Below are 26253 nucleotides of genomic sequence, written 5' to 3'. Positions count from 1 at the left end.
AACTTCTCGATTTGTTTTTTCTTATCCGCACTGTCATCAACTTCTTCTCTGTTTTCAAAAATAATTCGACCTGCTGCTACGAGAGGGTCCCACATAGTATTTGGAAGACCTTGAATTAATTTCAAATCCTCAAATGTTAATTTTCCCTTATCTTTCCTTGCAGCAATAATAAGTTTAGCTCTTGCCTCCCCAATATCTTTAATTGTAATCAGTTCTTCTTTACTTCCGTGTTTATATTCACCACTTTCGACATGATTGCTTTATATTGTATTATGTCAATATATGGCTTAGTTTACACGCGATATATGGATGTAAATTATTTACGGTGTGTAACAATAATCTAGACCGACAAATGTAATACTGACTAGATCTCCCGGTATAAAATATTACACCTGTGCAACAATAATATAAGACAAATGTAAATATTGACCAGATCTCCCGGTATAAAATATTCTCTAATTCTTTGACAATTTATACCTTTCTGCACTCATTGTATAAAAAAATTTAATCAACGTGTGGTTGCCGGTGATCTCAGAAGATGATTGGATGAATTTAAGGGTCATAACCTTTATCAGCTCAAAATATGCTAACAGGTGTTAATGAAATTGACAACTTTGTGAAATGTGGAAGGCACTCGAAGGGGGTTTTTGTTTAACAAAAAATGAAAATGTATTTTTTAATCATTAGAGAAACAGATTCTTACATAGTTACTCGTAAATTATCGGATTTATCCAATCTCGATAGTTAAATTATAAATTTTAAAGTCCTCGCCAAGGCTCAGACTTTAAAATTGATAATTTAACTATCTCGATTGGATAAATCCGATAATCCACTGGTATCAATGTAATAATCTATATTTACACCTGTGAAATCAATAAATACAAAATTGGCTCTTAAGTGTTTGGTTTTTTTTTTTATTATTATCAATGTTCTGTTAAATGCACTTGTAATTTCCAATCCAGCTCAACCGGAAAATGAAAAAGTACCAATGCAGTTAACAAAAATGTATTTTTGTATACATGAGTATAATTCAATCCAGACCAACCGGAAAATTGATTAATACTAATGTACTGTCAGTTAAACTTAGTGTATGCTATAAGAACAAATATTAACTTGTAAATATTTAAGTGTGACTGAACAAAATTGAAATGAACACTTTATTTCAATATTGTTTTTGTTTTTTACAAATGTTCTGCTCCCTGTAATATTTAAGCACGTAAATATTGAACAGAAAATTTATGTTACTTCAGGGGAATCAATGTGAGTGTGTATGCAATAGTTTATTACAGACCCACGAGCGAAATCACGAAAATATAATTTTCTGAATCCCGCCAAATATGAAAATGTCCGCGTCAAAATAAACACAGAAAAATTTCCATTTATAGCCACGACAGCGTTCACAACTGACACCAATGAAGCTGTCTCAGTTACGGGCGTTAACACTCATGGCTACAAACCTTTAACAATCTGTGTATAGGTAGACTTCGTTGTCTTCGAGATACCAAGATCAGGTAGTACGTCTTGTTGGGTTGAACTGTGTCATCGAAGTGAGGTAAATTTCTGGTGTTGCGCACTGTCACGTAAATGTTCCTCCGTGATTGAAGCACCTCGATATTGAACTTTACCACAAAGCGGTGATTGCGCGGGAAACGAAAGGACATCTTCGTATCAATACGGTAAATTCCGTTTTTGAATATTTTTTAATCAATATCTTCAAGCAATGAAAAATATGAGGATAACATTTTTAATCATAGAGCACACGTTTTGTGTATTTACTATTTAAAATTATAGTTTATGAAGAAATATAGCAAAACATGTTTCAATACGCACTATAAAGTGAAGATTAGATGTATTATTGTTTTGTTTTTGAAAGAACATTAATAATCCATAAATACACACCTTTGTACCAAAATTGCAACAAAATGTCAAGATAACATAAATTTCATCATCACAGAATGATATTATTTGCTCAAACTGACAGGGCTTCGTGAACTAAATTTGGCTTAAATTATGATAGCAATTGAACACTTCATTATAGTTTCTACCGATGACCTACTATCATGATTTTTATCCGACCCCACTTACGGACGCGTTGACATATAATGCATACAACTCAATAATTGCCAATCAGACGTTAAGATATCCTTCACTTCCCCCAGAAGCAGCCCGGAAGCAGCTGAGATGCAGCCATTTAATGTTATTTATAACCAATGAGATACCGTTAACACATTTACCACATTCCAGACGTCCAGCCTCTGACTAATCATAACAAGTTTGCTATTAAAGGGGCGCAATTGGTCATACCTACAACCTGTCGATACACTTTATTGTCGAAACGTACATAAATGCTATTAAGGAGAAAATGAACCGCTTCAATCATCTCATCATACCTCCAGTAAGTATATCTATCATATTTACCTTTCTCATTAGAGAAAAGTCTTTAAATGAGTTGCAGCATATATATTTGCAGTTAAATTTTTCAAACGACCATCTAATTATATTGGAAAAATTTTGTTTGATAAGATTTTGTGGAAGTGAAGTGCAAAGAGTTAAAAAGTTCAAACTGTCAGCAGAATCAAAAGGACCATCAAAAGCACGTATGCATCTATAAAACATCCAAATAATTTTTTACACTCCAAAAATAGTTATAATTTCCACTATTTTCATATTTTTTATTGCAACAGTTAATGATAAGTTCTTTGATAGTAGTTAAGGAACTAGTTAACAGCACGGAAAAATTAGTTGTAGAACACTACTAGAGGCCGAGATGGAACGATATTTTTACCGTTTTTGTGTAGTTTAGGTAACCAATACATATAGTAGGGAACTTCAAATGTTCAAAAGAGGCCTAAAGCTGTGTTTTACAGAATACCTCTGTTAATGTTATAAATATCACAAAGATGTATAGCATGTGTTCTTGTTTTTCAATTATTTTTATGGTTTTTCAATTGTTTATTTGCTACTTTCGTTTTGAATCCAGTATATATATCTTACAAATTTCCAATCTATTAATAGGTTTCAAAACTTTGTTGATTTATTTTAAGATTCTTTCTAAACTAAATTAAATATTTTGTAAATTTTCATTGATAAATTGCTAGAAAGATTGATTGAACATTAACAAGTATGGATTTAGATACCAGTGATGGAAAAATATCAAAAAAAGTCCATGATGAAGGAAGAAAAGATAATATTTCATGGTGCATACAGTGTCTCATACCACCTTCGTGTAATAAACATAATTCTAGACTTAACAGCTGGTTTCTAAGATCAGTAGCAACGATCATTGTGTTATCTGTGATACTCGCAATTCTTTCAGCTGTGTGTATTCACGGAAATGGTTCCGTAAGTAAATAATCTATTGTCAGACTTAAGAAATATTTTACATGCTTTATATTGCTTTAATTTAATACAGTAGTAATAATGAATATATGTTTTACTTTTTTATTTATTGCGACGGTGGTGTTAGACTGTTTTTGTACTGATGTTTTTCCTACATCCATTCTGTTGACTTTGTTGTTCCAATTCAAACATGGTTAAGATTGAAATGGAAGGGTTTATAATCTCTCAAAAATCAAAGGCTACTTTAACCCTGCCACATGAACATGCGCCTGCCCCAAGTCAGAAATCTGTTTGTTCTTGCCTTTGTTACATCATATTGATGTTTAGACTTTTGAAAAATAGGGTATTGGTGGTCGTTAATAACTTCTATTTATTCACGACGGATGATTTCGGTTACTCAAAATACGGTGGAAGTATGGTTTTTATTGGACTGTTGGTCTGATCGTCGTTTGTCCTTTGATTATGATGTTGTCGATTTTCTTGCGTATATGTTATGTATTACTCTTTTGGCAAAACTCTTGATACCGACTTCCCACAAGGCCCTACTACTGTGTCATTTTCCATAAAAACTTGATCTTGTAGAGGACATTATTCAAGAATATCAAATTTTAAATTAGAACAATTAATATTGACACAAAATATTTGGAAAGAAGTAATTTTGCAAATCCCGTTGATATCAGGCATATTATACATATAAGGTTTAGCAAGCTATAAAACCAGATTTAACCCACCATTTTCTTCTTCAAATGTCTGCACCAAGTCAGTTGTTTTCCACTCTTTCCGTTTGATTTTGTCAGTTTTTATAGACTTCTCCCTTTTTGAATTTACCTTGGAGTTCGGTATTTTTGTTATACTTTTATACCTGTGAAAAATAAGTGAAAGATACCAAAAACACCAAAAACCGAGGGGATATGAGGTGCTCAAGAAAGAGTCCATGACTTTTATAAGCAACTATTTCTAAAATGTTCAAGTTCAAACTAATCAAATGATTCTGAATCTAATAACTAACACAACTAAACTACATTTCGTAGGACCAATGACATTACACGTCATCTATTTAAAGATAATCAGTTATAAACATAAACGAAATACCCAACGATTTTTGCTCCTTATAAATATCATCAACCTTAAAAATACATTACTCGACTTACCAACGGAGCACGTTCTTCTTATTTTCGATTTAAAGTACTTGTGTACTTGTCTATCTTGAATTAATATTTTATACAGGAAGTTGGCGGAAACAGACACATTTTCCTGTTTTTATGATGGGATTGCATATACCATGTATACCTTGTCACTAATTAAGATTCTTCGACACTTGACCCCATATGTTGAAATAATTGACTTATTGACGTCGTACAATAATCGCTTTCCTGTTATACAATAATTTCCGATAAATATATAGCAATAACGTGTATAACTGTGCTGTATTAATCCCATGTACGTGCGATTTCCACGACACAGCAATTTTGTTTCTTGTCTCTTAAATCGCAAAATGCTCACATCTTGAAAATACTGACAGAACAATTTTGGATTATGGATCTTCCTCCTAAAATCAGAATGCCATTGAATTCATTTTTATTGATTTGTTGTCATCTTATTTTGTTATAAATAAAATATAAAAATTTTACGATAAAATCCTGAATAGCCTTCTCTCGAAAACATTGCGAATACGCGGAAGTATTGGCAGAATAAAACGTTGTGCATTTTTGGATCCGTATCAATATATTTGATATTGATGTTACTGATGCTATGTAGATACTGGGAGATTTTCTATTGTGATGAAGACTTCGTCCCCCAATATCAAATTGAAAATGTCTTTATCGTTTTTATTAGCAGTATACAGGTATTAAGTGGAGAGGACAGTATTTTACAGACCGAATAAACAATGTATAACTTCACTTAGTATAAAAATAGCAGGGGTATCACAAAGTAGTATGGCCGGTTCAAAAATAAAGATAATAATAGATATAGACAGCGATATATATAAAGAATGATCCAAAATGCATTCAAATACTGCCGCAACTGTTTCTGCTACGGAACAAAAATGTAAAAGAGAGACGCAAGATACCAAAGGGACATTCAAACTCATAAGTCGAAAATAAACTGACAATGACTGGGCAAAATAAAAAGAAAAAGACCAAAAGACAAACAACAGCATACATAACACAACATAGAAAACTAAAGACTGAACAACACGAACTCCACCAAAAACCGGGGCTGATCTCAGGTGCCCTGGAAGGGTAAGCAGATCCTGCTCCAAATGTTTTACCCGTATTGTTGCTCAATTACAGACCCGATGATATCCTAATTCGGTAGGTCACATTCGGAGAAAATGAGGGCAGGATTGTGGTTACGACGATTGAAACATATCCATCGTTATCTGTGAAACAGATATCCTATAACAGTCAACCAACTCGTGATGGCGTCCGTAAAATGTTCGAAAGGATGACTTCAACTTCACTACTTGGAACTCTTTGTTTAATAGCTTTCTTGTGAGGTGCAACCCTCTATCAAGGAAATCATGATAGGAAACGCAAGCCCTGAGAGATATTATTAAATATGAAGGCACTGCTTGAATGTTGCTACATAGAAATGGAAAGTTCACTATTGGGAATCTGAAATCATCTCCCTTGTCGTTAAGTTTTGTGTCAACTGACCGTCATTGTCAATTCCTAGATGTAAGTCAAGATATGAAGCTGACTTAATTGTATCTGTTGGATCCTTTATTTCAAGATCGTCAGGATAGTTGCGTTCAACATAGTCACAGACCTTTGAATTATTTAGTTAGAGGACATCATCTGAATAGCGCAAAATGAAGTCAAAGGATAATGTTAGCTTCTTTCCTAAGAAGCTCCTGTATGAAGTCAGCCTCATATGAATAAAGTACCAAGTCGGCAAGAAGAGGAGCACATTTTGTTTTCCATGGGAATGCCGACTGTTTTTTGAAAAACATGTTTTTCAAACGTAACAAATATATAACGAATCAAACATCTTGATAATGTCAGTTTCAGAGAATTTTACAAATCAAATTAAATTCTTCCAAAAAAAAAAACGATAAATTGATACCCAATTTTGGTTAAATTATTCCTTATTTTCAGAATTGTGTACCATTTCAACATTGTTCAAACCTAGTCACTTAATTTAAAAAACGTACAACCTCGCAGAAAAGGTTAACCTGAGTACTTATTACCAATATGTATTACATGTATCACGTATCGTTTACTTTTACTGATTTGTTATTTGTAAATAATGATTTTTAAGTTAAAAGTTTGAAATTGTTCTCGTCTTGATACTGGAAACAAGAATGTTAACACTTTCTGTATACAGAACACAGAAAATGTAACATGAGCAAGAAAATGTGCGTTTCCAATTCCGTTTTTTTCCTTTCTTTTTTATTAGGGAGAGGGGGGGGGGGGGGAATTTGTTGCAAAAGCATTCGCTTTGTGTGAACTACTGACACATGAAAAATCTTCAAAACAAAAGTTGAAGGAAATTAGTGTGACACAAATATTGTTATAAGTGAGCATTGGGCTTGAGTATTAGAGAAAATTGCTGAGCATAAGTTATAATGAACAATGTTCAGATAAAGATAAAAACCCTTGTGGTCTAACATTTCTAACTTTCTTTGTTATGTTGAGTTAGAAAAAAAATATTTCAAAGCAAACAGCTGCTTAGAAAATCAAATTCTTTTCTTTGTGTGCAAAATAATAAGATATACTGATATTGGTTGATACTTAAGTCCAAAACTGTTTCAGAAAATGTGAACATGGAAATTACAAAAAAACACGACGGTATCATTAGCTCAGTAGTCATTGATTATGTTCTGATATGATAAAACATACCTTTCTTAGATTTTCCGTTGATAAAATAAGTAAGTATTAAAAACTATGGTTCCAACACCCTCAGGAAAGGTCAACCTTGTATTGATTTGGTTATTCTTGTTGGTCCTTGTTGGTTATATAGCTTCTCACGTATTCAAAAACTTAAGCATCCTTAAATTGACTTTCAAATTTGTTGCCTTGAGCGTTCCTGATGATGGTAAATCAAAAAATAAAAGCACTTACTACGCACCAAATTTGTAATTTCATCATTTATTAATTCCCATTCAATTTTTAACTTTGTTTCTGAAAATGTTTAAAACATTATTCTAACATTTATATCAGAAATATAAACATTTGACAGATATACTTGAACATTTCATGTTTATCGCAAATTACTTGTAAAACGTATAGAAGATATGATTTAAGTATAATGTTACATAGTTTGACAAATGCCAATAAAGAGAAAGTCAAAACTGAAGACTGTCAAAGAATGTAATATGTCCAGAATACTCGGAAAAGTAATAGTTGTTATTACAGGATCACTGTAAAGTTTGCATTGTTGGACATGCATCCGCATCATATAGCAAGCTTTAAGTCTCCATTGCCTTTACTACTTCTGGATGACTGAACAGAGAGAGGGTACAAAAATATTTTATATCAACACATATTTGTAATAGAGATAACATAGTACCAGACAACAAGTGACCGGGTTTTCCTTCTCTAATTGGAATCAGATCAGGTCGGAATAGAATTACAATTAATCCGTTAAATGATAGACAGCTGGACACAGCCATACCCTTTGTATTGCAAAAACACTACAAGAGCAACATTGTAACAGAGGCGAAAAATATTATAGGGACATTCAATGGAGGGTAGCTTGCATCTTCGCTAGCCAAGGGTTACGATCCACTTCCCTCCTCTTCACCCTTGGCAGATTTAGCCAACATTTGTGATAACAATGTTGCGCCATCTATCGGTAGATTAAAGTCACGCCCATTCCGAATACATTATTCTTGACCAATGGTAGCACTTGAACTCTTCAATTTGGAGGTAAAAACACGGTAGCGTCTAGATTCTACACACTTGGTAAAGCAGGAAACGAAAATATACGTTGATATTCATGCATTTGTGCAAGAAACATACACAGGAACTTCTATTAATTGATTAAAACATTCAAATTGTCACTAAATATAGTCGTATGTTTAGGGATGTAAAGACTTGTTGCACAATAAGCACGTGGCAATTGTTTACATACGAAAATCATTACCTTGTGTCCCCGAAATTCTATATCAATCCGCCAAGGGTGAAGAGCAGGGAAGTGGATCGTAACCCTTGGCTAGCGAAGATGAAGGGCTTGATGTTGCTATTTGTAAGTAACATTGTCATGAGTATTTCCGGAACCACATCCGTGGTAATAAAAAGTAAAATTCTAGTGTTCAGCACTTATAAATTCTAACTTGCTCTTTGTTTGACATTTATATGCATCATACACAAAAATGAAGATATTTATTAAAGTAACTTTACCTTACATGTTTACTTATAGTTAGTTCTCAACGACTACATTCTATGTTCTGTCAGTGAGTTTATATTTTCTGGAGAACATAATGCTAGAACGATTTTTATCATACTTTTCAGATACAAAGTTGGAATATCCGATTCCAAGTAGGTTAAAACAAATAACTGATTATACATTGGCCCTTCCTCCTTTTTATATATTTAGAAAACTATAATTGTTTACATAATACCCTTTTAATACTTATATAGTTAAGGATATACATCCAGTGTATCATGGTTGTATATGATCACGTGAATACGCGGAGGTATTGGCAGAATAAAACGTTGTGCATTTTTGGTTCCGTATCAATGTATTTGATGTTGATGTTAATGATGCTATGTAGATACTGAGAGATTTTCTATTGTGATGAAGACTTCGTCCCCCAATATCAAATTGAAAATGTCTTTATCGTTTTTATTAGCATTATACAGGTATTAAGTTGAAAGGACAGTATTTACAGACCGAATAAACAATGTACAACTTCACTTAGTATAAAAATAGCAGGGATATCACAAAGTAGTATGGCTGGTTCAAAAATAAAGATAATAATAGATATAGATAGCGATATATATAGAGAATGATCCAAAATGCCTTCAAATACTGCCGCAACTGTTTCTGCTACGGAAAAATTTGTAAAAGAGAGGCGCAAGATACCAAACGGACATTCAAACTCATAAGTCGAAAATAAACTGACAATGCCATGGCAAAATAAAAAGAAAAAGACCAAAAGCAATACATGTTTACCCTGTTTCATATTATCATTGAAGAACACCTCTGACGAGAAAACCTTTCCGGGAGATAAAGTTTGTGTTGCCAGAAGTCAGTATGAGGCATTGAAAAAGATGGAGAAGTCGTCGAAAATAAATATACCTGGAACAAGTGTTTGGAAGGTAAAACATATATCAAGTTGTATTCTTTTAGGCACGCTATTTTTGCAAGTATTTCGGAATTAAAAGAATATTGAACGATCATATATTGAATAACAATAAATACTTCTGTTTACCTTAATTTTTAAGTTAAAATTCGAAAAAAAATTTATTATGTAGGAATCTCTTCTCAAACTTATTGCAGTTACATGACCGATAAGAATAATTGTATAATTTCATAACATTCTAATATTTAAAATAAGTTGGCAAACAATACATGCACAAGAACCAATGATAGAATCTGCTCTTAAATTCAGTACACATGAAAAAAGTAAAATCACAAAAATACTGAACTCCGAAGAAAATTTATAAAGGAAAGTCCCTAATCAAATGGCAAAATCAAAAGCTCAAACACATCATACGAATGGATAACAACTGTCATATTCCTGACTTGGTACAGGCATTTTCGGATGTAGAAAATGGTGGATTAAACCTGGTTTTAAAGCTAGCTAAACCTCTCACTTAATGAAAGATCTTTTCATTAGCCCAAAAGCTGCAAACCTAAAGAATTTCAATCTGTAAAATATGAAAACAACACGTTATAAATTTTAATGCGTCCGAAGCACTTTTCTGGATTAACCTTCATCAGGAACGCTCAAAGCCGAATATTTGAAAGCCAAGGATGAATAAGGATCTAAACACTTGAAGAGCTATATGACCAAAAAGGACCTACCAAAATAAACAAATCCATCTAAAGTCAACTTTGCCTGAGGGAGTTGAAACCTTATAATCTGTCAGTGTGTCTTCAATACTTTTAAAGTTGTCCTGTTTTTATAAGTAATGAATGATATATCGACATGATAATTGGTAAATTATAGTTTTAAGTTTAGTCTAAGTTTACATATCGTACAAGGACTATGACATCATAAAAAATATAATTGATATGATATCTCCGAGTTCGAATTCCTCAATTGACGAGGCCAATGGTGTAATACTAGCAATCGGCCAGTAATTTAGGTGTTCCTTGCTCCACCATATCCCTACCCGTTTTGAACATCAACCTTCCGAGAATCAGAGTTACATATCGAAGGATTGCACAATTACACGAAACTAATCTGAATGATAAAAAGAATTATCAAAAATAACGACAAAGAAAGAAAATCGGTTTATGCAGACACAATCCTTATTTATTTAACAAACTTTCTGCCTCTATTCTTGTATACGTGCGGACCTCGGTGGCCGAGTAGTCTAAGTAGTCGAACTAATATATCACTAGCCTGTCAACACTGATGTTGTGATTCGAATCCGGCACGTAACAGGTACGTTCGACTCCAATCTCAACTGAATAGGATTGTCAGTTTTCCTACCGAATTTCGGTGGTTATCTCCGGCTGGCACTCCTTCTTCTTCCATCAATAAAAACTGACCGCCACGAAATAGTGCAATGGCGCAACACCAAACAATCAAGCAATTAATCAATCTTGTATAAGTTATTATTCAAATTCTTTAATTTTAACTGATTTTTGCAACAAAGAACTTCATATAACACGGAGAGAAGGCCTTACTCGTCGGTTTTCTTCTTTTTTTGGCCCCCTGAGTACTATAATTCTAACAAATAACATACCTCAGATGTTGACAAGACAGGACAAAAGAGGCCTTACCATAGCTTCTATTACGCGGTAGAAAATGTTTGTATAACTAGTTTGTACCTGTATTAATTAGGACAGTTATCGATGTTCATTAATCAAAACGATTTTTTTCTTTATAGGCCAGGTTTGTTTTATTGTAAGTCCACTTGACTTCACTAATTTGAATCAATAGGATTTTTCTTAACTATGTCATCGCTGAAATAGATGAGTTTTGTTTTATCCTTATTCATTTTTCCCTTAATCAATATTTGCCTAGTACATATTATTATATAATTAACAAATGTTTACATTTCTTTCTTCCAGAATAACACAGATAGTTGATAAAACGTAACAAACGCATGCTGTCGTTTGATATGTGATTGAAGATGAAAGTTGTGGCGACATATTCTTCGTGTTCCCTGAACATTCACTTATTTATTCCATTTATTTTGCGTTATTAACAAGGAATCTATGGAGATTTACAATAAAAGGATGATACTCAAAAAACACCTGACCAATCATTATTTTATAGACAATCTAACACATAATGCTACGTATATGTTCCAACTTTGTTCATTTTATTGATAACATTTTATGTCGGCTGGTCGCATATGTTTTACATGAATGTTTTACATGTATTTATTCATTAATTGTTGCATTTTTTAATACGAAGTTAACAAAACAAGATTGTATATGTTCATTTATTATTTGTCACTGGACGTTAAGAGCATACGATACAGTTTTGATCCCACGGTAATTTTTTGACGAAAGTTTGCATACAAGCTATTTTTCACTGAGTCAATTCAAATATGAAATAAAAAATATACCTTCATGTGCTAATGTTAGAGATAAATGGGGTCTAAATTTTTGACATTTACTGGAAATTTCGGTTTCTTGGACATTTCTATCCTTCGGAAAGACATACCTAACTTTTTTGTTTTAAAAGACAAACGCTAGCGGATTTTTGTAAAAACATTTGGAATATCTTCTCTACATAAGTTTGCTTTGCATTTGTGAAATAATTCTTTGGAAATAATTCATTTTTATCACACTTTCCAGGTTTTAGTTATAAAGAAACGGCATTTCTTGCTGTATATTTTTCTAATTTAAAAAATTTCATCGGTGACTTTTTCATAAAAATTTGCACAAATAATCTCTTCACATAATCAAGCCAAATGTCATTTTTAAAAAGAGGGGCCCATGAACTCGTTTTCAAGTTAAATCAGTCTGAATGATAAAAATCAGTCGAAAAATACATCTTTTCCCGATATGTCACAGTTTGACGTCGAGAAAATATAACATTTTACGTTAGCGACGTCATCCCCCCCCCCCACACTTGTAACTGTATCATAATCCCTTAAGCAACCAACAATCAATCAATTATTTGATTTATAAGCAAGGTTTTACGATTTCATTTTCCAATAGAAACATCAAGTCTTAAAATTTATTAAATATTTCAACGGTTCCTCCGAATTACAATCTAACAAATAGCATGTCGATTCAAATGCACATCATTTTTTTCACATAAAAATCACCATGAAGAAATATAATACAGCAAAATCTATGTTTTTCATCATTTAATTCAAACTTTATCATGTTCATACTGGGGGAAAAAGAATGAGATTCAAACATTCTCAACCAAAAATGACTTTTTAACAGTTCGCGATCGGTATTTTTGTTATACTTTTTTTATATAAAAGTAAACTTACGCTGTACGAACTTTAATAAAAGATGACAAAGCGTTTTTGCTGAAACCGAGAGCAACAATTGCGACATAATCCAAACACAATTAGAATATATGTAGGACTCGGAGGTGCGATAGGGACGGTGAAGTGCGATGGTCATGCTAAAGTGCGATGGTCTATTTGACGCTTGATGGCTAGTTTAATGTATACAGATGTGCAGTTATTATAAGAATTAGATTTTTTTAATAGTTGGTATATAAATTTACAAACATTATTGACTACTAGTATATATCTGTACTTAATTTCAGTTGCATACTAAATGAGAGCTCGTCCTTTTTGATTTTCTGCATGTGGACATAATTCTGCGTTATTATTTTATCTTTACTTTGTTCCTCTCATGAGTTCTTCGTTTACCATGATATAATACAGAGAGTCCCGTATGTATTAAGAGAAAGACCCGCTCCACTGTATGTAAAAAAAGAATAGTTTTTAGATTTGAAAAACTAATCCGCTACAAAAGGTAAAATTTCCCCTCTCAAACAATCACTCCCCGTTTCCCATAGTAATAAAAGATTATAAGCCCTTATTAATTTAAGAACTCGGAAAAACTGTATCTTCATGTAACAAACAAATTGACTTCTATTTCGACATGCAAAGCAATGAAAATATAGTTTATGTAGGCCATCGCACCTCGGCGTAGCTATCAACAAGATAGCGTCATAATGCAACCATCGCACATCAGCGTGACAACCGCTGTTCGGAGTACCATCGCGGTTCAGAGTCCTACATATATAATCAACTAGTCATCAAAAAGAGGCGGAAGATACCAAGGGATAATCAAATCTCTTAATTCGAAGCAAAACTGAAAACTCAAAGGCACACAAAATCGAAAACGATGAACAAACGAACCACAATTCCACAAAACACTACATAAAAATCTGGACATACCAGGACGAACCCAATCAAAAACAGGAGATGACGGTGCTTCAAAAGGGTGCGCATTTACTGTGTTTTTACATGTGGTACCCGTCAATTTTATTTTTCAGATACTGGTAACCAACTTATTTTCGCGTGCGATTTATTTTCGCGAGTAGAAAAATAACGCGAAAATAAATCGTCGCGAATATGTAAAACTTGGATTTTTCCTTATTTAACTACATCAAGCATATTTGAAAATCGCTAAATTGAATCGTCGCAAAATCTGCTAGTAAGGGCTAAACGCGAAATAAAGTATCCACAAAAAAAAGTTGGTTTACAGTAATTTAGATATTTTTAGATTGCTACTTTGAGTAACCAAGACAGTCAGTCAATCAAGCTTAAGCAGCATTAAACAAGTATTAAATATTAAATGATTAACCGGGAAAAGAGATTATTTACATGAAAAGCGCACTCAGAGACAAGCAGGGCTAACAAAGATACCTCGCAGACTAAGTATATGCATTCAAAAGGCAAATAGAACAGATGAAGTAAAAAAAGGACAATTCAGTAATCAATATATACGGTAGAGGCATTTTCTAAATTTAGGCATTTTATAAAATGCCTGCAAGATTCAGGCATTTTACATAATGACTAATTTTTCCAGGCATTTTACAAAATGCCTGGAAAAATTGAAAGTCATTTTACAAAGCCTGAAATTATTTTATAGAATGAAATGTTATAAAAAACAACTGAAAGCTTTAAACAACAGAGCAGTTCTATTTATGATAATTACGGAATGTTAAAGCTTGCAATTTAAGAGTTTTAGTAATCAAAAATAAGTTTTACTGAATTATTCCAAATTCACACAAGCACAGAACTCGACAATTATTTGTTATTTCTTAAAATGTTTGGATGACAGAACTGTTACAAAATATTTGTCCTGAATTTTTGCAAATACATTGTTTGGCGTAAAATCTGGTGTTAGCACTTCTACCACATTTGGAGAAACCTGGATCATGACACATTTAGCTCATTTATTACCTTTTCTGATCAAACACTTAACGTTCGGCAACTTTGGGTTTCACATAAGCACACACGTCACACATGAATATCTTCTTTTTCATATGTTCCTAAAAGATTCAAAGTACATTATCATGACTAGTTTGACTTATATCTTTTAGCTTATAGCTTTTAACGGACTGAAGCAGATCTGCCCATGACGGGTGATGCATCTATAACAGGAGACTCTTACCCTGTCAATGCACCGTTATTTGTCTCTTCTTGGTCGATTTTCGAGATTTTAACCACAGGTAGTTACTGTCTCATTAATTCATAAGATTGCAAAGACACAGGAATTTCCTTGAGGAAGTGACGATTAAAATACCCATATCTTTGCATCACAACCAAACACGGCCTTGCATGGCAAAACCCATGCCATAGAGGGGAATTTGCATTGATGTGGATGTATAAATTCTCATTCTTTCTGAATGGAGACATTAAATTTTGCCGCATGTTAGTAAAGTGCAACACTCTCTCCATATTTTAAACTCTATGACCGTTCTGCAGGTGGAATTTTCTGTCCCTATCCAAAATACCTTCATTTTTTAGCGGCAGTCGAAATTCCTATCCTTTATCCGGGTTTAACCCATATGAATTATAACCAAAAAATTAAATCACAAAAATACTGAACTCCGAGGAAAATTCAAAACGGAAAGTCCCTAATCAAATGGCAAAATCAAAAGCACAAACACATCAAACGAATGGACAACAACTGTCATATTCCTGACTTGGTACAGGCATTTTCTTATGTAGAAAATTGTTCTCGTCTTATATAATTAAAAATGCATGAACTATTTGCTACTGAAGGCAAACAAACAACAAGCAGTAAATTAAACACAAACTTCTTTTTTTCTGCTTCACATGTTTCACTTCACTGTTTTGAATATGGATTTTCTAAAACTTCGTTTGTAAATTTTGTTCTTTTGAAAGAACAGTTTGTCCTTCTGCTATTTTGACAAAATAATCATAAATTTACTATCTGAAATACAGAGTGAGTACATACTTAACGTAGTTTCACTAAAAAGAACATGTCATATGACATACAAACTTTCCCAGCTTGTTTTTGAAAAATAAATTAATTCTACCGAACCATTAGTTAATTTCTTTGCAAGATGTTGTGTTTTTATCCACTTTTTGTCATTTGCATCTCAATGATATCCCTTTTCTACAAATTGCCTGAAACTGAACAGGCAATTTGTTGCATTTTGTTTCAAAATTTCAGTCATTTTACAAAATGACTAGATATTTTTAGTCATTTTATATAATGCCTGTCAAGGTTAGGCATTTTATATATTGCCTGAAAATTCAGTCATTGTACAAAATGCCTAAACTTAGAAATTGCCTGTAACATATACATGTAATGCAGAATCATTCACAGCTACTGACACAGAATATATTAAAGAACAAATAGTTTATTCTCTGGCGAGCAGAAATGTTTCTAAAATATATCCCTAGCATTTCGGAAAAGCTTATTCATGCACATAAAAAGCGGCATGCACGCAATCACCATCAACGGGAGAGAAATAAACAATTTCATTAAATTAACGTTTTATCAGAATCGAAACCGAAACAGGAATGAAATCTAAAACTAAATATTCTGTAATCCTTTGAATATACAATACACCGAATTTCACGTGAAAGTAGTATACGTATTTTTCAATCAGAATATCACAATGCAGATTTGAGAAATTTAGACAAAGCGAAAGTAATTTTTCAAATATTATGGAGTCTTCTATACAGAAGTGACCTGTCTTTCGCTTGAATGTTTTGTAACTACAACTGCATGTAACATCATTACGGGAAAACATTATTTTGTAGTCTGATTTTACGGGAAGTAGTTTCCTATATCACTTGTCCTAATTTGTTTAATGATGGTTAAATATTAGAAAAAAAACCAAAAAAAAACCCAGAAAATAGAATTACATTTCACTGTAGCAAATTGTCAAAATTAAAAGAAAAGTGGGGTTCCGGTCAATGAAACACCAGGCCAACGAAACAAAGAAGTCAACATATCAAAAGTTAAAAAAAACAATCATTTTAACTGACACCAAATTCCAATCAAAGTACTGAAGTACTGAACATCGGATGACCGCAAGTTCTGGTGGATGGTCACAAGCACTTGTCTCAGAAAAAAATCACATCTCTATACATGAAAGTTCGGTTAGGGTAGAGAGATATATTTTTCCTGAGACAAGTTCGTGTGTGAATGATAAATAAATGACAGGGAATTCAACCACACCATAATAACTATTATATTGTAGTGATATTATTATTTGTTATCAGTATACTCTGGTTTGTTGTTATATATTATATTTATATTTGTATAATAGTTATATAAAACTTTCATCCATTTGTATATCATTCTATTCTACTCTTTTAATGATAGTGCAGTGCAAGTGCATGGTGGACACTCTTCTGCAATAATTCGTTTTTCTAATAGATTGGATTTGAGTAAGCATTCATATTTTCCCGCGTTTGTCACAAAACGTTCTTGAGATATTCTTCCGCATGCGTTAACACAAATTATCGGTATTCTTGATTTGTTATTGATATATATATTTCTCACGACAAAACATTTTCGTATCATTTATCTATGTTCTTAAAAAAATTATTTTCATGAATATTTATTGATAAAATTAATATATAACAAGCGATAAGGAATGTTATTTTGCACACGATAATATCCGCGTAATTATACGGTTATCAGTCAAAAACGAATGTCACGTGGGTAGAAATGTCTGTGGCAACAATACATCGGAATGCCCTTACGGTCATCCGATGTAAAGAGGATAACAACATCATGATATAATACGAGATCACTATGAACAAGATTCCTCGCTTGAACATTTGCTACATATATATTAATTCAATTTGACGTTGATTAATTGATTGGTGATATTTAACGCCACTTTCAAAACTCTTCTATATCGTTGTGGCAAGTTTAAATTGGTACAGAACGCCGTAGTGCCCGTAGAACACTACATATCTTAGATACGAAAACTGGCCATCCTAGTTAAGATTAAGGTCAAACGCACATTGTCATGAACGGGTTTGAAATCACAACCTCGGTGATGATCGATAATTCTGTTTTCTTTTGATTGAAATTTAGTTCTATTACCTTTTGTATATTGGTGTTATATAACAGAATAGTTCGCATGATGAAAAACACATTATCCCCCCTTTCCCTAAAAAATAAAAGGATTAAAAAAAAAAAGAAAAAGAAAAAGGAAAAAAATGCAAACACTTGCTTTATTATCTATCAGCTTTTACTTTTTTGCAAATAAACACTTACGTAGTTCGGTAATTTTTCACCTATATCAAATAAAAAAGAGAAACAAATTTTCAACGAGGGATTCGATAAAACGTTTTGGAATAAAAGTTACAAATGTAATACAAGTTTCAATATATATGTTTGGTTTTCAACATTATCAATGAGCTTTATATACAAAAAACGGCAAAACATATTGATTTAAAGTTACAACATTTGTAATTGATTATAGTTTAAACACAAATTTTCTCATCTATAGATGATCCGAAAGGTCTACTAATAAATAGACAAAAACAGTAAAACAAAATACCGAACTTCAAGGTAAATTCAAACAGGGGAAATTCCATAAGACCTGACAAAACCAAATGCTCAACTATATCAACCAACGGAACGAATAGAAAACAAATGTTACATTTCTGACTTGGTACAGACATTTTCTACAGAAAATGGTTGGTTAAAACTAGTTTAGCGTGTATGTTCATAGATCCAACATTGTTTAAGCAGACCAACGATTGTTCAAACGTTCGTCTTTAGTCAGTTTCTTAGGAGTATATTTTGGGTTTCCAACTGAAGTGTCATTACTGTTATGACGCAGTGTATGTAATGTGAATTACACACAAAAACAGTACTGCTTTGGGCTTTATCTGGTCTGTCGGAACACCAACATATTTCTCTCTGAAAGATTAGACTAGTGATAAGCTACAAATAGATTAAGCATGTGTGTTCATGGATATATTAAATACGTATTTGCATCAACGATCCAACAGCTTTAATACTTTCGAAAAGTGCATCAATGTTTTTCTCATTTTTTTGCCCATTTTATGACCTAATCCTCGATAAAAATCAGTTGATACATTTTGAAATTTTGATAACCATAGATTTATGCACCATGTGCACACGATACATTGTATTTCGACTCTTGGGTAACACAGACTTATAGTTACAATATGGTCAGTTTTATTATATGTGAACGGGGAATTGTACTATCAAGAAATTTAGACGTCTTCAACACATTTGTAGTCGGTAGATTTAAAGTGTTATAGGTTTTCTAATTTGAAGAATTCTATTCATAAAGAAATCCACCAAAATGAGTAGTATTGTTTTCCTTCACTGTTTAGAATATAGCAAAGTACTCTCGACCAATGAAATTGTAGAATTGGATGCCTCTTAATTGTGAAGAATGAATGAAAATCATGTTCTTAGTAAGGGATTATCCTATTATTTGGGTCTATTTACAGTTCAAAACAAAGAGTTTCTATAAATGAGTTACAACTGCCCCGAAGCACATTTATCAGATTGAAAGGATTTATCACACAGTGATTGAAACTGACTAAAAGTTGAATTGTGAAACAAACAAAAATCTCAAAATAAGTTGAAGTTTACTGGTGCAGTAAAATTGGTACCATGAATTTTATTATGAAAATATTAATAACTTCAAATTACTATAAAATTAAACAATACCAAAGCAATGCAAAAAAAAAGAAAAAAATTCTTTCAGATAAAAAATAACCTAAATCTTATTGGCTGTGAAATAACATTTAGTTGTAACTCAAATGTATTAATTGATTTAAACTGTAAATAAAAAAGGATAATTCCTCACTAAAATATTACATGATTTACATTCATACTCACAATCAGGAAACATACAATTCCTACCCTTTTCTTTCTACTGTTGTGTCACCTAATATCTATAACGCATTTTTTAAAAAATATTTCCCAAATGATAAGAAAGTCTTCACATCACTAAAACTTATCCATAAATGACATGCTGAAAAAGGAAGTCATGCATCAATTATAAACATTGCACTGACAATGAAACTAATTCTTGAATAGATCATTTGAGCCTTGAACACTTTACAATATTCTAAGTTTGTAAGAGAATGATAATCCCTTACTTCATGAAAAGTACTCGCTAACGCTCGTACTTATTCATGAAGAAAGGGATTATCATTCTCTTACATATACTAAATATCTTGTTTATCGTTACCTGATAAATATTTTATTGTTTTTTTTTTTAAACTCAACTCAAATAACTCATCTCTTTTTTAACATTGTTACAATCAATTACGAATGTTTCTTATTTTCGATTACATGACTATAAATAAACTTATATAAATCCGGAATTTTTGCATAACCGAAATGGTTTGTTTTTCAACACTCCATGAAAACGAAAGTAAATTCGTTCAAGCGAAGATAAAAAGGTTGGTTATGAAAATATTACATTCTCCATAGAAGACAGTTTAAGTGACCATATCTATCGGGATAAAGACATAAACATGCATTTCATTTTCCCTTTTTCGTGTACATGTGCAATGACTCGACTGAAACTCAATCTGAATGGAGCTCTCGCACCCCCAAGTTTAAAAATACTAGATACAAGAACTATGACGTGGTACAAAGTGTGGGTGAAACATAAAATATATACATAGGCAGCGGCAATTTGCCCGTTTGCATGTTTATCTTGATTTCAGCTCCTAATACCAAAGTAATAGGGAAAGTAGACAATATCTTAAAAAGAAATGAAATAATAGTGAGGTTTTGAAGTATGTAGCGATGGATATTACAGCGTGATTCGAACACCTTCTTCTGTCACAACGTGGTAACACCGCCTGCACTGTGACACAACCCCATGACCATTCGGCCAAAGATATCTTATGGCATTTAATATATAAATAAAGTAAATTATCATTTGTTTACTTAGACAGTGTTTACTTAAACAGTTTTATGTTTGACAGTTGATTGTATGATTTATCAGGGTTTGTATCTAACCTTTAAACTACTGTGAATACTAATGTTATTCACTTGTTCTATAAAATTTATCAAAGGAAAAAGAAAGTTTTGCTTTAATTGCCATTAATAATATCGTACTTTTTTATGGGTACTTGTTGGGGAATTTCGTTTCTACCATTTGTATTGCATTTTCTGTTAGAGGGTACGAAGGGAGAGCAAAAGCAAATATGAATGAATAAGCAAAAACTTACAGAACAAACGAACAAAAACTTTTAAAATCCAGCTAAACAAAACTAAAGTCGAAGACCGAATAAAGAGGACAATGAAATAAAAACAAAAAATAAAAAAAATCTTAAGATTGAGCAACACGACCCCACTTTTTCCGTATTAACCTGGGGATTAAGCATATGATATTTCTGATTCCAAGTGGCACTCACTGTGATGCTCATGACATGTAAAACCGAGGACAAGTCACAGTCAGTAATAAGGTTTGTCGAGAAAATTGAAAAGATCTATTACTTGTTTGTTGGGTCCTAAAGAAAGTGAGCCATGTATAGCAGCACAAAACTGAAACATTCTGTTTTTTATTTGAATTAATATTACTTCATCTTATAATGGAACCAATCAGTTAATAATATGACGAAGTAAATATATATCAAGTCAAAAAACATCATTTTCTAAAATGCGATTCATGGCTTAATTTTTTGAATTTCTTACCCAGAAAGAAAAAGATGTTATCCTATCTAAACACATTGGCTCTATTTTTTAATGTAAAAACGATTAAAATTCTATTTTTCTATATCTTTATGAAGATAATCTTATCTCATTTTTTCATTTATTAGATTAGTAATTATGACGTCAAATACGATTACTTTCTGCGAAGCTTGTGACTTCAGAGGTATCAAACAGGAATCGGTGGTGTGGTGTCATGACTGTGAAGAGGCATTTTGTTCAAACTGTGCAGATCACCATAGCAGCGCTAGGAAAACACGAGAACATATGGTCATATCAATGGATAATTACTCGAAACTACCTCCTATCATCAGGAAATTGAGCTCACACTGCGAACAACATAACGCACCGTTTCAGAATTACTGCATTACTCATGAGCAGTTATGTTGCAGAAAGTGTATTGATCCTTTACACAGTCACTGTACTAGTCTGCCAGCTGTTGATGATTTTCTAAAAGATACCAAAAGATCATTTTTGACTGAGCAGTTGTCAGAGGGTTTCAAAGATATCTATTCCTTTTGTGAATATATGGTCAAAGAAAAAAGACAGAACATAAGAGAGCTTACTTCCGAAAGCAATCAAATTGAAAACAGAATCAAACAGATACGAAAACAGTTAAATGAACAGTTGGATATTCTAGAAGCACAACGAAAAACTGCGTTATTAAAACATAAAACAGAAATCCATAAAGTTATCGACCAGCTCTCTGAACACCAACAATGTGCGGGAGAATTTAAGGACAGTTTATCTTTTATGACAGAAAATGCATCCAATATGCAGGTGTTTTTAGCATCGAAAAAGTTTGAAACGGACTTGCAGAAAGCAGAGGAATCTATCACTTCTCTACAAACACGAGGCGCTTTGAAAAACATTGTTTTCTGTTTAGATGATATAATGGTTGCGAACATAGATAGGGGTGATATCAAACTCGGTTCTTTTTCTGTAAAAACTTTACCCGCGAGCAAAACGTATGTTAAACGAAAAGATAAGGAAATACAAATGTTCATGGTTACACAAAAACCTACAATCAACAGTGTCAAACTTACTTTACTACGAAAACTGCCGTTACCAGAAGGCATGAGCGTAACGGGGTGTTTATTACTACCAACAGGTGGTATTATTATTACAGGTGATTTCTATGTTGTATTTCTAGATCCTTACGGTACTGTGAATAAGAAACTACAACTAAGAATGGCGTATGATGTCACGTGTATAAATGATAAAAAGATTGCAGTCACTGATGATGCCGAAATAACATTCATTGATAAGGAACGAAAAGAAGTTATTAAACGCGTAAGGGCTGAAGGTTACTGTTTTGGTATTTCACATTCTAAAGGATCAATTATCTATACAACGGATAAATCTAAAGTCAAGAAAATGGATTTGCGCACAGAGAGAATTACCACGCTAAATGTAGGAGACCCGATTTTTCAATCTTATGTAGTGGGATCTGAAGATAAGATTTTCTATTCGAACTGGCAGGAACACACTGTTATCTGTTACGATATCAATGGTTCTGCTCTTTGGAAATTCAAGGACGAAACTGTTCTACGAAATCCAAGCGGAATATCAGTCGACAACAATTGCAATGTTTTCGTGGCCGGACTAAATTCTAACAACGTCGTCGTTATATCACCTAATGGGAAGCAGTTCAAACAAATTCCATTGGTTGGAGATGGTATCAGCAATCCAAGGGCGATAAGTCTTGATAAAGAGAATAAATTGTTGTTAGTATGCTCAGAGAGATCACGCAGTGCAATTTATAAAGTTGAATAAATACAGCATATTACGATGTAGGATAACTGAGCATCGTAGAGTGATTGAAGTTCTTTTCTAATTTTGCTATTCTATTAAATCTATCTGCGCAGTATACTGATTTTCACAGTAAACATATGAACAAAGAAAGTGAGCATAAAATATGGAAGAACTTTGGTTCCTGATTATCGGTTCTACAATTTTCACAAGTAAGAATAATACAACGTGTCTGATTAACACAGAAAAGCGCTTCAAATGCACGAAATTTATTAAGTGTTATATTTATTAAACCTATGCCTGCAAATAAATTATTTGAAGATGACCAACGTCTGTTGAGTCCGTGTATGATTTACTACAACCACAATTATGGTCACCCGTGAGTCACTTGAAATGGAAATAGATGTTAGTGATTTTTGCCTATTGATAATTATTGCCTATTGATAATTCTTGTCTATTAATAATTCTTGCCTATTGATAATTCTTGTCTATTAATAATTCTTGCCTATTGATAATTCTTGCCTATAATTGATAATTCTTGTCTATAAATAATTTTTGCCTATTGATAATTCTTGCCTATTAGTAATTCTTGCCTATTGATAATTCTTGCCTATTGAAAATTCTTGCCCATTAATAACTCTTGCCTATTAATAATTATTGCCTATTAATAATTCTTGCCTGATTTAATTCGTTTCCCTAAATGATGACGTTCATGATAGACGATACTTGCGCTCAAAAGTTATTTTCCTACTTCTCTGTACCGAAGACAAAGTCATTATAATACTTATATATGTTTACAAGTCAATTAACATCTTAATTTCAAGAACAAGCAATCGGTTGTGTACTTTAAAAACAAGATACACGATCACCTAATTCCTCTTTATCATTTGTCTCTAGCTTACTTCAGCCCAGACAGATAAACCACTCTTACCAGAATATAACAAAGCAGAGACAAGGCATTCTGAATACAAATGACGTTTTACAGTGAAGATAATTTCATTATTTTAGTAATTGGCTTCTGTGTCTCCTACATAAAGTCATAGTATTTTTTTAAATTATTGTGTCACGAGATAAATATATGTGAATACATGTAAATTTATGAAACACATATTGAAATGATAATAATCACTCAATTGCAGAATAAAACGTTAAAGTACTCAAACGTTTGGGTGCTATTTCAAATGTACAAGCTGTGGTTCTATTTCTGACTTGGACGTTTGTGTAATTTACGAATGTAGCTTGCAAAGCAGGATATCTTTACCCTTCAAGAGCACCCTATTTAAATTCAGTTTACACGAGAGATCCAATTACTGGGACTTAAGTTTTTAAATATGCTTCCTTTCATTTTTGCTCGTTTTTTACGATTGTGCCATCTATTCCATTAAGTGTCATCCATTGTTTTATTTAATTTTTCGCTCATTTATCTATGCAAATTATATTAAGTTTTTTTTTACAAGCGATTTGATGGGTTAATTTTTATAGCGTTTGATTAGAGCGTATATATATATATAATATGTAGGAAAACATTCTTTTGAAAAGAAATCGACTGGTTAGGGTTACAGAATCAGTTGCAATATTAACATGCATGCTGTTTAATTTCCAACCATATTTTATGTATGTCATAGAATTGTGTTCACAACTTTAGAAAGACTTGATTTTACGTGTATAGTAATCATCATAATATATTAAAAAGGTTAACACCAAGTGACAACTGTTTCGTGCAAATTTAGAATTAAAACAAATTAAACATAAAACTTACTAGTTTGACTCTAAAAAGGCTGTTTCTTTGCATATTTGACCTGCCATTGTAAAATAAGTGTATGTTGGAAGAATTAATTTCTTTCTGGCCTTGTATTGACTCATCAAAACGTAATTGCAAGTTTTGTTTTTTGCTTGCGGAGAGACTCACACAAACGGACCCCCTAGTGGAGACTCCGCACTGAGAAACTGGGTTTATTTTGTTTATACCCGGGAAACTTACATATCAGAAAAGACAAAGTAAAAACAAAAAATTCTCAGGGAAAAAAACGGTCAGAAACTATTGACTGCCATCCAAGCAGTGAGAACTTTGGCACGATTTCTGCAAACATGATATCAATTATTGATTTACACCGAACTATTCCAGAGAAACTGGTGTGTTAATATAAATCAGAAGATAGTAGACGATATTAAACATGGTTTTATAGCTTGCTAAATCACGGAACTCAAATTTTAGATCAGGTCAGTACCGATTCATTCACTGCTAAACTGATGATAAAAATATATACAATCGTCATGCAACAAAAACTGATATCAAGATAAAAGGCTTTTGTGGGTGTGTAATGGTCCCTTTTTGACAAGGCTGTCGATTTAAACAATAGCTGTATTGAATTGCTTTGTTAATTCAAATATATTAGCTGAACTTAGTAGGTCATTGTTGTCATAATTTCTAGTTGATTCGTACTTGTTATATAATAACTAAAAAAAAGAAAATATGTTGTACTAATTCATGAGACAAAATCACTACAAGCACATGAAAAAACAGTATCACTTTAGTGTGTTTCTTCATCTTGAAGTCACATTAATGCATTCAACATGGAGCAAAATCTCTGCCCTTACTGCAAGTTCAAGACCACCATTTTTAACACCAGTTGGATCGGAATTCTTTGCTAGATTGCGATATAGTTCGATAAATATATTGACTGTATTTGATATGTATTGATTGATGTCTTCTGTCATCCATTTTAAATTGTCGACTGTGATTTATCAATGAAAATCCTTCACAGTAAATATTTTACATTTCCCAACAGGAAGTTAAATCGCATTAATTACACTTTATTAACTAACTTTCAACTTAAATCATTTTGATCATGCAATTAAAGGTTATATTGGACTTATATGTATCTTTACCAATAATGA

The 26253-nt window shown here is 32.5% G+C and overlaps 2 protein-coding genes across 2 annotated transcripts; both read left to right on the top strand.

Moving 5' to 3' along the window:
- Positions 1-3074: 3074 nt before the first annotated feature.
- Positions 3075-12043, top strand: LOC127725509 (uncharacterized). The gene is made up of 3 exons (XM_052232535.1): positions 3075-3342; positions 9486-9608; positions 11536-12043. The coding sequence occupies exons 1-3, from the start codon at positions 3124-3126 to the stop codon at positions 11551-11553; spliced, it is 360 nt and encodes a 119-aa protein (XP_052088495.1). The 5' UTR covers positions 3075-3123; the 3' UTR covers positions 11554-12043.
- An 8235-nt stretch (positions 12044-20278) lies between these two features.
- LOC127725508 (uncharacterized) lies at positions 20279-25109 on the top strand. The gene is made up of 2 exons (XM_052232534.1): positions 20279-20342; positions 21714-25109. The coding sequence occupies exons 1-2, from the start codon at positions 20281-20283 to the stop codon at positions 23377-23379; spliced, it is 1728 nt and encodes a 575-aa protein (XP_052088494.1). The 5' UTR covers positions 20279-20280; the 3' UTR covers positions 23380-25109.
- Positions 25110-26253: the final 1144 nt, after the last annotated feature.

Source organism: Mytilus californianus, unplaced genomic scaffold (assembly GCF_021869535.1).
Source record: "Mytilus californianus isolate M0D057914Y unplaced genomic scaffold, xbMytCali1.0.p SCAF_15, whole genome shotgun sequence".
Taxonomy (NCBI): Eukaryota; Metazoa; Mollusca; class Bivalvia; order Mytilida; family Mytilidae; genus Mytilus; species Mytilus californianus.
The sequence above is the reverse complement of the archived record's forward strand: the minus strand, read 5'-3'. Positions and strand labels throughout refer to the sequence as shown.

Excerpts from the sequence above, each read along its gene's own strand:
- LOC127725509 (XM_052232535.1), top strand. The coding sequence starts at position 3,124 with ATGGATTTAGATACCAGTGATGGAAAAATATCAAAAAAAGTCCATGAT. Across the intron at positions 3,343-9,485 it reads GTATTCACGGAAATGGTTCC|AACACCTCTGACGAGAAAAC; the intron begins GTAAGTAAATAA and ends TTATCATTGAAG.
- LOC127725508 (XM_052232534.1), top strand. The coding sequence starts at position 20,281 with ATGGTTTGTTTTTCAACACTCCATGAAAACGAAAGTAAATTCGTTCAA. Across the intron at positions 20,343-21,713 it reads GTTCAAGCGAAGATAAAAAG|ATTAGTAATTATGACGTCAA; the intron begins GTTGGTTATGAA and ends TTCATTTATTAG.